The sequence below is a fragment of the Hermetia illucens genome, chromosome 3 (genome assembly GCF_905115235.1).
Source record: "Hermetia illucens chromosome 3, iHerIll2.2.curated.20191125, whole genome shotgun sequence".
Classification (NCBI taxonomy): Eukaryota; Metazoa; Arthropoda; class Insecta; order Diptera; family Stratiomyidae; genus Hermetia; species Hermetia illucens.
The window spans coordinates 19,090,794-19,102,971 of record NC_051851.1 but is presented as its reverse complement, the minus strand read 5'-3'; the positions used below and the strand labels follow the sequence as shown (position 1 = coordinate 19,102,971).

General features: G+C 43.7%; 1 protein-coding gene across 1 annotated transcript; it reads left to right on the top strand.

Moving 5' to 3' along the window:
* Positions 1 to 1,290: 1,290 nt before the first annotated feature.
* LOC119651172 (LMBR1 domain-containing protein 2 homolog) lies at positions 1,291 to 11,529 on the top strand. Its single transcript, XM_038054590.1, has 3 exons — positions 1,291 to 1,612; positions 1,677 to 2,109; positions 9,677 to 11,529. Exons 1-3 carry the CDS (start codon positions 1,442 to 1,444, stop codon positions 11,173 to 11,175), a joined length of 2,103 nt encoding a protein of 700 aa, XP_037910518.1. The 5' UTR covers positions 1,291 to 1,441; the 3' UTR covers positions 11,176 to 11,529.
* Positions 11,530 to 12,178: the final 649 nt, after the last annotated feature.

Below are 12,178 nucleotides of genomic sequence, written 5' to 3'. Positions count from 1 at the left end.
TGTTAATGTTGGCTCAGCAGACGTTTCCCAGGGTTTAAGTTCTATCGTAGGTACGAATCCACGTTTCACTCTGGGACCTATACTACCCTTTAACCGCCCATGAATGCTGCTTCCAATCGGTTCGGGTTGATGACCTCATCATCCAGTTTCCAAATCTTATAATGATACCTTGTTGACTTCAAATAGAGTGTTTATTCCATGAACTCATTAGCGAATAATTCTACCGCCCTGAAAAAATCAATCTCTACACGAGTAGATGCCGGTTCTCCTCAAACGCCCGTGAAGGTAAAGCCTAAAAGTCCTACTCCTTACAATGTTTAAGCAATTCCAATTTGAGTTATTCTCCAATAAGACAAGCTCATCATTGCAGCTAAGATGCCATCATAACTGGGAAGAAAACACCCAACAACAATACATTGAAGAAGATTCCAATAATTTCTTTTAGTTCCTCAGAAATAAAAGCATTGCTTACTTGGCATAATCCGCGTTTATGTACATACTTGAAAGGAAGAGGATCTCGAGGAGTGCGGAAATCCTTGTACAAAAATGTGTCCGGTAACACTCAGCAAGTTCCTTCAGTCCATAGCAGCATTTCCAATAAAATTCACAATGATTGGCGAATTCCAACTCAACATGTTGAAAATTGTTGACTTCTTAACTATTTCCGAACTGCCCCAAAGTGCAACATCAGACGTCCTTCGGTTGTCAAATGTTGTTATTCCTTCGGTTTTACGGAGTTTTGCAAAAGTGAGAGTGAATCACGAAGGAAAATCTAAATTACGCCTACACCAAGTATTTATTTGCGCTCCTGCACATCAACACATCTTTCCGGTAAATGGCTGAACCGTTCACGTACGTGTGATTTCACGCAATTCTCACTTGAGTCGCCTTCGCACTACCATATTTTTCCACCCTGTGTGCACCTATGGCCCTTGTCAGCGTGTTTCATGTTCCCAGTCAGTAAATGGATTGAGTCACTTTATGTTATGAAGTAGATTTGATTTCTGACTCACCAAGAAATATGATTATTTCTATCCTACAGAATATTGCCGTGACAACGTTCGGGGTGCGTAGGGTAAGTGATGTCGGCTCAAAGCAGTCGATCTGAGGAAAAAATCGATTTGCCGACAGCATCAACATCAAAACAAAAGTTGGAGTTACGTGACGAGCTCGAGTTCTGCAGGCCACACTTGATGGCACTTAAGTCTCCCACGCTGGAGAAACTAGAAAGGATGCACAGGGAAACTCAAGTGAAGTTGCAGGAAAATCGCGAGAAGCAAAGCAGAAAAGTAGAGTGAGCGGCGGAGTGGAGTCAGTTTCGCAGCAGAGCAGGCTGTCGTCGCCGCAGCATTTTCAGCTGAATTTTATTTAGTCTAGTGTGTAGTGAACGTTCTGCGTACAAGGTAGCAGCTGGTGTTGCAATCTCAGCGGGCACTCTGACATGGCTTATCTACTGGTTTTTGCAATAGCCTTGGCTTTGTTTCTTGCCGCGCTGTCACTCTATCGCTACGGCAATATCCAACGTCAGCATCCAATCGTAACACTATCAGTTCTCACTGCCTGGTGCTTTTCGTTTCTTATTGTTTTCACAATCCCCCTGGACGTCACCTCGGTAAGCCGCTGTGATTGTTTCCCTATCAAGAGCCCGCAATCTAAGCGTACAAAATCTATTTCAGACTGTGTACCGGCAATGTCTCCAAGAGCAGCCGGTGGTGAATGGCGCTACGACCGAACCACAAAATCCAAACTCATCGTTGCAAGTGAGCAGCACTGTGGGGCACGCACGGTGTGAGAAGCCATGGGGAATGGTCCCTGAGTATGTGTTCCCGAATTTGTGGCGTATCATCTATTGGACGTCGCAATTTCTCACTTGGATTATTATGCCACTGATGCAGTCGTACTTGAAGGCGGGCGATTTCACTATCAAAGGCAAACTGAAGTCGGCCCTCATTGATAATGCTATTTACTACGGATCGTATCTGTTCATATGCGGGATTCTTCTCATTTACATCGCTTTCAAGGGAGTGTCGTTGGACTGGCAGAAGCTCAAGGCGATAGCATCGTCCGCCTCCAATACTTGGGGTCTGTTTCTTCTGGTGTTGCTGTTCGGTAAGTAGTTTTCTGCTCCGCATTTTACCTCTGATAAAAGTGTCAAGTTTTGTGATTTCATATTTGATGGAAGAGTTTTTTATCGTTTTTATCGCCTCGTTTATGTTTGTTGTACTCCCTCCAAGTAGAACAGTTGTACTCAATGCTTATTTCATCGTAAGTGAATTTGCAATTGTACGAATAGATAACAATTGCTTATACAATTACTAAATGATTATCGCGGGGCTGGGTAGTAGTCTAGGTAGTCTGTGGCTTTATCAGAGCGAATTCCTTGAGAAGCGTTCGATTTTGTCTGAGTTCGAGCTTTTAAACTGTTAAGGCAGAAGGCAAACGATAAGGATGGTACTACGAAGCAATTTTCAAATGTGAACAAAATAACCTTCTATTGTTAAAGATCTATCTTTACAAAAAAAGTAAGTATTTTACTAGAATTAATTCATTTCAGTCTCCTTTTAGGGTTTTGTGTGGAACAAATTTCATTTCAGTCTCCTTTTAGGGTTTTGTGTGGAACAAAACCTTATTAAAATCGATTCAATGTCTGTCTGTCAGTCTGCCACCCCCAATTTGCTCGGAAACGGCTCAATCGATTGTCATGAAATTTGGTGAGATCTTGGTGTGATCTGCATACTCCTTTACATGCAGCGGGCGGCGCCATTTTGTGTTAAATTTGAAGGGGATCTCCCCATATATGCGAAAGGAGGTGTACATTTTTTTTCATTGAATTTTGTCATGCGGGGTCTCAAATGAAAGGGCTCAAATAGTAATATCCGAAACTGATCTTATTTTCGATATTGGGTAAAACATAGAGGAGATAGGGCTCACAATTTGGGCCCCAAAAAATGAAAGACGTCTCGTTCTCAAAACTTATCCAACCGAAAAATTTAAAAAAAAATTACAGTGCGTGCATCTATATGAAATCTAGGCCTAAAAATACATATTTTTCTTCTGCCTTTGTCCCGTTCACAAGCGGGGTCGGCTCGTCGTGATCGGCTTCGCCATTTGGCTCTATCGAATGCCTGATTTGGGTGCAATCTCGAGGCTTTCAAATCCCCATCCAGCGTATCAAGCCACCGTTGCTTAGGTCTGCCTTTTGGTCGTTTACCATCGACTTCGATGTTCAGACCAATCTTGGCAAGTGAATTCTCGTTTGCACGAATTGCGTGATCATACAATCGAAAACGCCCCTCTCGCAACTTTTCCACGATCGGTGCAACCCCATAACGATCGCGGATATCCTCATTTCGGCGTGATCTAAACGTGTGACGCCACTAGTCCAACGTAGCATCTTCGTCTCCATTACCGCAAGACGCCGTTCATTGTCTTTTATAGTCGCCCAACACTCAGAACCATAGAGAGCGACTGGACGGACGACATTGCGGTAAATTTTAGATTTGAGACATTCGTTGATACGTCGATCACAAAGGACACCAGTTGTGGAACGCCACTTCATCCAGGTTGCGTTAATGCGTGAAGCAATTTCATAACGCAGCTCTCCATTGGCTGATAGCGTTGACCCGAGGTATTTAAATCGATCAGTTCTGGGCAGATCACTGCCGCTGATCACTGATTGTGCCTGTTTCATGGGGATCGGTCGTCAAAAATTCAGTTTTGTTTAAATTCAATCTGAGACCGTGTTGCATGAGGCGATCATTCCATTTTTGGACAAGTTGCTCGAGATCATTTTTGCTATCAGATGCTAGGAAAACATCATCTGCATAAAGCAGTGTGTAGGGCGCTGGACGTTGGATATCCCGTGTGACGGTGTCCATAACAAGGACAAAGAGGAGTGGTGAGAGGGCACTTCCTTGATGAACACCAACAGAGACACGAAGCGGTTTTCATACACCCGCCATACTTCGAACTTTACTTTTCGGATCGTGGTAAAGCAATTGAACCCAGCGCACGAGTTCTTTTGGCACTAAGTGTTGTCGTAAAGCGTACCAGATGAGTTCGTGTGGTACACGGTCAAACGCTTTCTCTAGATCCAGAAAGGCAATGTAAAGAGGGCGATGCTTCTCACGGTGTTTCTCCATGAGTAACCGCGCAGCGTGTATTGCGTCAGTAGTTCCGCAGTTCTTGACAAATCCGGCTTGATTCACGCTTATTTCAACAATTTCGCGAATACGGTTGTCAAGAATGCGTTCAAAAATCTTCATGGTATGGGAAAGTAACCGGATCGGACGGTAATTTGAACATTCTGCTGGGCTACCTTTCTTTTTCCATATTGGAACAGTGGTACTTTCTTGCCAGTCAGATGGTGTTCTTCCTTCCTCAATAACCCGGTTAAAGAATTCACTGAGCCACAGTGTTGGGTCCCAGCTCTTTGCTTTCCAGAGCTGAGATGCGATGTCGTCAGGTCCTGTTGCTTTCCCCGATTTCATTTGTTTTATTGCCTCCTCGACTTCAGTTGCGCTGACTGGTGGAACTGTTCCAAATGTCGGCAATGATTGTGGAAGTGGAGGGTGAGCAAATTCTTCAGTTGAAATCTGCTCGAAGTATTCTCGCCATCTATCCGTTGCGGCTCGACGGTTGGTAAGCAAAGTACCGTTCTTGTCATTAACACAACAGAAGTGTTCGATATCCTGTGTGCATTCATCACGGCTTTTAGCAAGTCGATACAGATCTCTCGCCATCCCGAATGTCCAGTTTATCGTAAAGATTTTTGAAGTGGTTCGCTCGGGTGACAGCGACCGCTTTCTTTGCTTCCCGGTTGGCATTTTTATAAATTTGCCAATTAGCAGGCGTTTTATCGTCGAGAAATTTGTGGTAGAGGCGTTTCTTTTCACGGACCTTCATTTCAACATCATCATTCCAAAGCCAAGTATCTCGGTTAATGTACCGCTTACCCGGCTTGGTGACCCCGAGGGTTGCAGAGGCCGCTTTGTGGATCGTGTCTTTCATTCATCGTGTCGGCCTAAAAATACATCCTGTTCCTAAATCTGCACAAATAAAGTTAATAATAATGTATTACTATGTTTCAGAAATTTACCGGAAAACCCCCCTTAAGTTAATCCAGAAATACTAAATTTGTCAGCAGCATGGGCGATATAATTCTGAAAAGTTTGAAGGCCATCGAACTATTATTAACAAAATTATCATCATCATCATCAACGGCGCAACAGCCGGTATCCGGTCTAGGCCTGCCTTAATACGGAACTCCAGACATCCCGGTTTTGCGCCGAGGTCCACCAATTCGATACCCCTAAAAGCTGTCTGGCGTCCTGATCTACGACATCGCTCCATCTCAGGCAGGGTTTGCCTCGTCTTATTTTTCTACCATAGATATTTCCCTTATAGACTTTCTAGGCCCCGTGCAAATCGCCGTAATTTTCTATGCATTTACAAGTGTCTGGCACAAAACCTCTTGTGGAGCTTGTTATAGGTGGACCAAATCTCTCTTGGTTTTTACGCAGATGAAGTCAGCAGCTGCTAAGTAGTGTGAGTAGATTGCGCTCCTCATAATTGTTAGCGAGACAGACTGTTCCCACTGAGAAACATCAGGTGCAGAACCCCGCCTGACCCGTCCGTCCATCCCGCTCATTCTCCTCTATAAACCCAGAGGAGCTTGCCTTTGCATGGACTGCTAAGATTATTCAGCGCGTCCCTACACTGTCACACCAATCGGGTGGATGTCACCACTGAGTGCAAAATCTTAATGGTCGCTTGGCTGTTAGAATGGTTACGATACACTTGGTGATCAGATCAAGCCCTAGCCCTCGACAGGCTTCTTTTTCGTCAGTAATTCCGCTTGGAATACACTGGCGAATCCTGGGAGACCGTACGGCTGGATTACATTTTGTGTATCGGGGAAAACTCCTGCACCATCTCCACAAATCGAGTTTGACCCTTTAGTGAAAAATACTGTGTCATAACCCTGCGACACGTCGTCGGTCTAAGGTTGTTGTTACGATGTTTCTAGTGATTAAAATAGATGAAATGATCAGACGGTTTTACATAATATTTTTTATTGTTTTAACTCAAATATCCATATTTCGGATCAAATGGTCGATATGTGCGTGTTAAAATAAAAAAATACTAGTGACGTTGCTAGTCCTCGACTGTGCCCTGGTTGGAAATTCCACAGCTCCTCGTGAAACTCGGGTTGCGTGTTGTGTAGTCTGTTGGAAACACCCAAAGTTTCTATAGACATCTCCACCCTGAAAGTTTCATTGTCGGTCAGTAGAGAGATATTAAGGATATTTTCCCAACCGTCGCAGTTCTCCCACTATCAAAGTCAAAGAGAGATTCATCTTTTTCGTTGATTTGCGAGCTACTTCAAAGCGTGTGTTCAAATATTGTAGGAGGAGGAGATATACACGTTCTTCGCTCCTGTCTCTTCCAGTTTGACCACGGTTAGATCACTGGAACACATGAAAGCATACAACATCTTTCTAGCGATGATACATACCCTAGGCCTGTTCCATTAGTGTTCCTTGCGCTGTGAAATAAATTGCTATATTTACTTTGGAGTCCTTTGATGGTTCGGCCTCCTTCGATCCAAGGATCCTGTATTAATGCGAGATCGATGTATTCTTCTCGGAGGAAGACCAGTAAATTAGCTGAGAAGCACTTCACTGCTGCAGATTTATTTGTGTTACCTTCAGCATGGTTTGCTAGCATGAAGGGATCGTCGATATTCATTTAGTCCAAGACGGTTGGCGGCGTCGACATCGGTTTCGCGGAGTAAAACACTTTCAGTTTTGCGTTCCTAACGCCCAACTGCACTTTATAGATCGTATTTTACAGTGCTTCCAAACACTCTCCATTTACGCATTATAGAGAAGTTTGATCATCATCCTGGTGTCCCTCCTCCTTGATTATGATCCAGTCGTCTGTGGGGGTCCTGAGGATTTGGAAACACAACGATTGGCCGAGTTTGTCATTATCTATGCGGATCTTCGACAACCAGATACGGGCAACCGGTTTGCTGGGAATCTCGTCGTATGGGACTACATTGAACTTTACACTCGACCTTATCTTGAGATCGATTGCGTTTACAGGCGTTTGTATTCCTCTGCAATCGCCTGGTATTTAGCGAGGTGTTTTTCATTTCGTTTGTTGATAGTACCGGCTTCCTTATTCTTCGCAATTTGGCTCAGAATATGTATGGCCTTCTAGTACTGGCTTTTGAACAGGACTTCAGTGCAACTCCGCTCCTTTGCTCCGTTGATGGACATTCTTGTCGGCCCTTGTCCCTTGAGAAACCACCGACGTCAATGGTTTTTAGGTAGAAATACTGCAGATGGTACTATCTATGTCCAGTTTGATGACAGTGATTTTCACGGCGTATACCATTCGCCCCGCTCCCGGAGGTCCCTATTGGTTTTAGCACAGCGATCTACGGCAGATACCGACTGTACTACAATCGATGGCTATTGCCTCTTGGTATTAACACCTCGACTTCCCCCATCGTCGTCCCCTTTTTTGTTGAGTTTGAGTCCATAGCATAGTCCCAGAAAAGGAACAATATCCACCCTGACTAGACTGATCACCAGGGTAAGGAACTTACTTGTCACTGTAGGTACCCAAGATATTTAGAGTCCGCATACTACAGCAAACTCGCCATTGAGCACGCAGCGATCGCCATATGCTGTTCCCCCTTCGCTTGGAGTCTTCTCAGTCCCTTTTTCAATGCAAGGAGGGCGCTTATTTTTTGGCAGATACGCTTACTCCTAAAAACATAATCAGCAGCCAAACAGTTCTCGGCAGTTTGTTGAACCTACTTCCAGTTCGGTCCTATACACTCTAAATCGGTCCAAAGACGGTTAACGAATTATGCAGCTTTAACCTGGAGCTTCATTAGACCAGTCTATCGCTAAAAGTCGGGCACTTGTCACCACTATCAATCTTGCCCAACAGGCACCATGGATGTCTAGTGCAATAATTTTCGATCTATCATGTTCACTGATGTATGCTGCTGCGAAAGGACCACAATCGAGGCACCTGAAGCATATTTTTGGAGATATTTGCTCCCTAAATCGGAAAGATTCAACCTATTTTTACCTTGTCCGCATAATTAATGCCACAGGCAAGCCAATATGAACGATCTGCCTATATTCATATCCCTTCTTCATCCTTTTTATGGTACTCTGTTCTATTTCATTAAAATAAATTATTCTGTTATCGTAACAGAGATATTTTCCCGCGATGTAACCTCGTTTGAGTCTTTGCATTCGATTGTTGTCTCCTGCTTTTGGATTTTAGCCTCCGATTATACTCTTAACATTTTTTCCATCTGGCCGCAAACAACATGCGTTCGTTGGATCAAATTAATTCTTGCATCAGATCTCTTTTCTGTGTTGGTTTGATGGGGTTTACACTATCGTCCAAGCCCGTAATTTTTGAATCCGCTTTCACCTTTTGAAGGATATCGTCGTATGATATGCCTCCTCTCCTGAAAATGATTATTATTTCTTGACGAGTTTTCTTTCTCTCTGTTTGCTACTTTTTGTCACTCACTTTTATCCCTTCCTCGTGTCTGCCTCTTTTCTAATCTTTCTCTTTCGTCTTTGATGCAGCTACGATCAAGCAATTACCAACTTTCGTGTTTATTTTCATCGGCTCGTTCCTTTGTGAAGAGGCTTTTTTTTCTTGGCCGCTTGCTGGAACCCTAACGGCGACTGATATCGTCCCTACTCGATTTAACAGGTGGCAGAGCCTAAATGCTGCTCGACACACCGAACTTTTCCTGCCAGAACCGAACATGCGTACCGCAAAGTTTATCCTGTCGAAAAGCAAGAGGACTTGCAGGTGTATTGTGGCGTTCTGACAGGTCATAGTTCACTAGCTGGGCATATGTTCAGAATAGGAATTACACAAGATGATACGTGTCCCTCCTGTAATGAGGAAGCGGAATCCACGGAGCATTTCCTATGTGAATGCCCCGCCTATGGACGAATCAGGCATCAGATCTTCGGTGCCGATGTTGTCCAGTTGCGACGGGTAGCATCACATCCTGCGACACGTTAACGAATCCGGAATATTCCGTTAGACGGGAGTGGCGCGTACAATGGACCAACACGGCCTGGGTGCTCAGAAGCTGTAGCTTCAACCCACCACACACACACACAGTCGATTTTCTTTCGGAAGCGTCATCTGCGTTTCCCGCATAATTTTCAATATTGAGGCACTATCCTCGCTAGATATCGACGGTATTTCATGTGCTCTCCCAAGATGCAGGTTTCCGAAGTCTCGCACCGTAAATGCCTTTTTTGCTCCTGTATATTTGGTTTACTTTTTTGTAACTCCTTTTCATAGCCAATTTTTGTGCACGGGTGGGCCTTTTTTCCCAAACCCCCGACTTGATTGCGAGCATACATCTCCTTATCGTTATGAAGACGCGCATCTGGTGGAAGATTTGTCAATTCTATATGTTAAAAACATGATTAGCATGCATTACGATTTTGGCTGCTTACTTGAGTGATAATACTATAAAGTCGATTGCCAAATATTCGATCTATCCAATTTTTGGAGCAGCCACAATACGCGTTATCCAAAACATTTTCCTACATACATACATCCAAAACATTTCAATAATACTCACAAATCTTTTCCATCCTACTTTCAGGCTATGCTTTAGTCGAAGTGCCACGTAGTTTATGGAACAACTCCAAACCAGGATTTACTTTACAGCACGCCTACTTCAAAGCGGCTAAATTAAACACCGACAAAGCCGAGGCCGAGGAAAATGTTGACGATGTATTAGAATCTCTTCAAGCTGCTAGTCGTGCCGTACCAAACAATCATGAACTGCGACCGTATGTCGAAACGATCTTAAGAAAAGTTCCTACTGAATTGTTGGAGAAGGCTAGTCGTAACTATACTCGAAACGGTGGAGGTGGCGGCAGTGGTACCTCAACAATTATACCATCAGAGAAAGCTCTGATTCGTATACATAAACAAGTGATCAAATCACTGCAAACGCTCCAAAGGACAGAAGCTTTATGGAGTGTACAAGTCGGAAAAGTACTTCATTTGGAAGATGTCTCGAAAAATCTTACTTCAATGGACCGAAGGTTCAAGAGTGAGTTCCCGAAGCCTCGCGGTAGGCTTTCAAGAATGTTTTACAGCCCAACAATCGACTGGTATTGGCAGTGCTTACTGAAACCGCCATATCTGAAAGGTTTGGCTGTTATCACCGGCACTTTGTCCTTAATGGTAGTGTGGAGCGAAATGACTTTCTTCAATAGAGAGCCAGTTCTCTCGATTTTTGCGAACGTTCTGAAGATAGCGACATCACATTACGATTTTTTCACAATCGAAGTCTTTTCAATGGCTACTCTATGCTACCTCTGCTATTGCGCCTATTCGACAGTATTTCGAATAAAATTTTTGAATCTTTACTACCTGGCACCGCATCATCAGACCAATGAGCACAGTTTGATCTTCAGCGGGATGCTACTCTGTCGACTCACGCCGCCAATGTGTTTAAATTTCCTTGGTCTCATTCACATGGACTCGCACATCATCAAAGAACGCATTATGGAAACATACTATACGAGGATCATGGGTCACATGGACGTCCTAGGGATTATATCAGACGGTTTTAATATCTACTTCCCAATGGTTATGTTGGCGATTTGCCTGGCGACTTGGTTCAGTTTGGGAAGTCGCGCACTGAGTGCCCTTGGATTCCAGCAATTCCTACAAAATGAAGTCATCGCCATTGAATTGGTCCAGGAAGGCAAAGATCTAATCGCGAGAGAAAAGCGCAGGAGGATACGTGCCGAAGAGTCGTTGGCACGGAAACGTGACTTGCCTCGCGACAATATATTAAATTCCAGTTCAGCAGCAACGTCAAAATATCGTTCACTTCGCGGGGATACTACAGTGCTCACCCCTGCAGATGGATTACTACGCGATGCTGAACCATTTGATTATTCCACTACGAGTCGTGATATTGACATAACACGAAGCTTGTCGCAAGAGATCAATGAACGCTTTGGTATTAGCACGCAAGTGCAGGTAGGCTTCAAAGGGACTGGAAATAGCTTCGACTCAGACAACGATGATAGTAATGAGAATCGCATCGGTCCTCCGCCAAGAGGCATTTTCGACGATGTGTAGTCCAATAAGTAAATTAATTTTCTTGTACTTTTAGATCGGGATGCTTTTAAGTCACACGATTCCTTTTAATTATTTGTATATAATTCCAGCTATTTATAGTGAAAAAGTGTTTAGATATTTGGAAACTCACTTGAAGCGTTTTCCAGAGTGCAATCAAAACGATTGAGCAATCAGATGCGAAAATATTTATGAAATTTATGATTTTACCCTAAGATAATGTTGTTTCTTGCTTTGAAACTCGTAGAGAATATTAGGTTTAGATTATTCACTAACGAAGCTTATATATTACCTTGTATACACGAAATTAATGCCAATTATTGCGGAAAGAAAGTAAAAGTACGTTAATATGAGAAATTTGTGTATTTGTTTGTTAGTTTTACCTATTCTACTTCTATAAATTGTACCTACTGATCTCGGATTGGATGGCTATTATAACGGCGAACCTGGCAATGAAAACCGACTAACAATTTGCTCATTTTCTCATGGAGCGTGCGTTCTCCGTTTACTGAGAGGAGCCGCAGCTCCGAGCACTTACGCCATTGTTAGGCCCATTGTACTATCTCCGTAAATTGCCTATTCAATGGCTTCCCGCCTACGGTGCTCGCAGCCTTTAGCGAATCTGAGAACATTCTCCGGAGGCAGAGAGTGTGCAGATTCTTCATTGAAGAAAACCTTGCCAAGGTGTCTTCGTCTGAGATCTGAGGATGCCGGACTGCTGCATAAAAAGTGCAGGACCGTCTCCTCCTCCTCACATTGGCTGCACATAGCCGAAATCACTACTCCAATCTTTTCCATATGGTAGTTTAAGGAGCAGTGTCCCGTTAAAAGCCCTACTAGGGCTTTCATGCCCCACTTCTTCAGGGACAACAAAAATGTCGTTCTAGTGCCCTTAGGCTCTTTCACAAGGATTTTCGCTTGCCGGCAAGAGTCCAAATTTCTCCACTCGGTTTCGTGAATCCTTGCAATTTCACCCTTCAGAGTAGACTTGACAGTAGATGGTCGA

What these genes read in the sequence shown, in the direction of transcription:
- LOC119651172 (XM_038054590.1), top strand. Translation starts at nt 1,442, where the DNA reads ATGGCTTATCTACTGGTTTTTGCAATAGCCTTGGCTTTGTTTCTTGCC. An exon ending in TCCCCCTGGACGTCACCTCG is followed by an intron (nt 1,613 to 1,676) that starts GTAAGCCGCTGT and finishes AATCTATTTCAG; the next exon opens with ACTGTGTACCGGCAATGTCT. An exon ending in TCTTCTGGTGTTGCTGTTCG is followed by an intron (nt 2,110 to 9,676) that starts GTAAGTAGTTTT and finishes TCCTACTTTCAG; the next exon opens with GCTATGCTTTAGTCGAAGTG.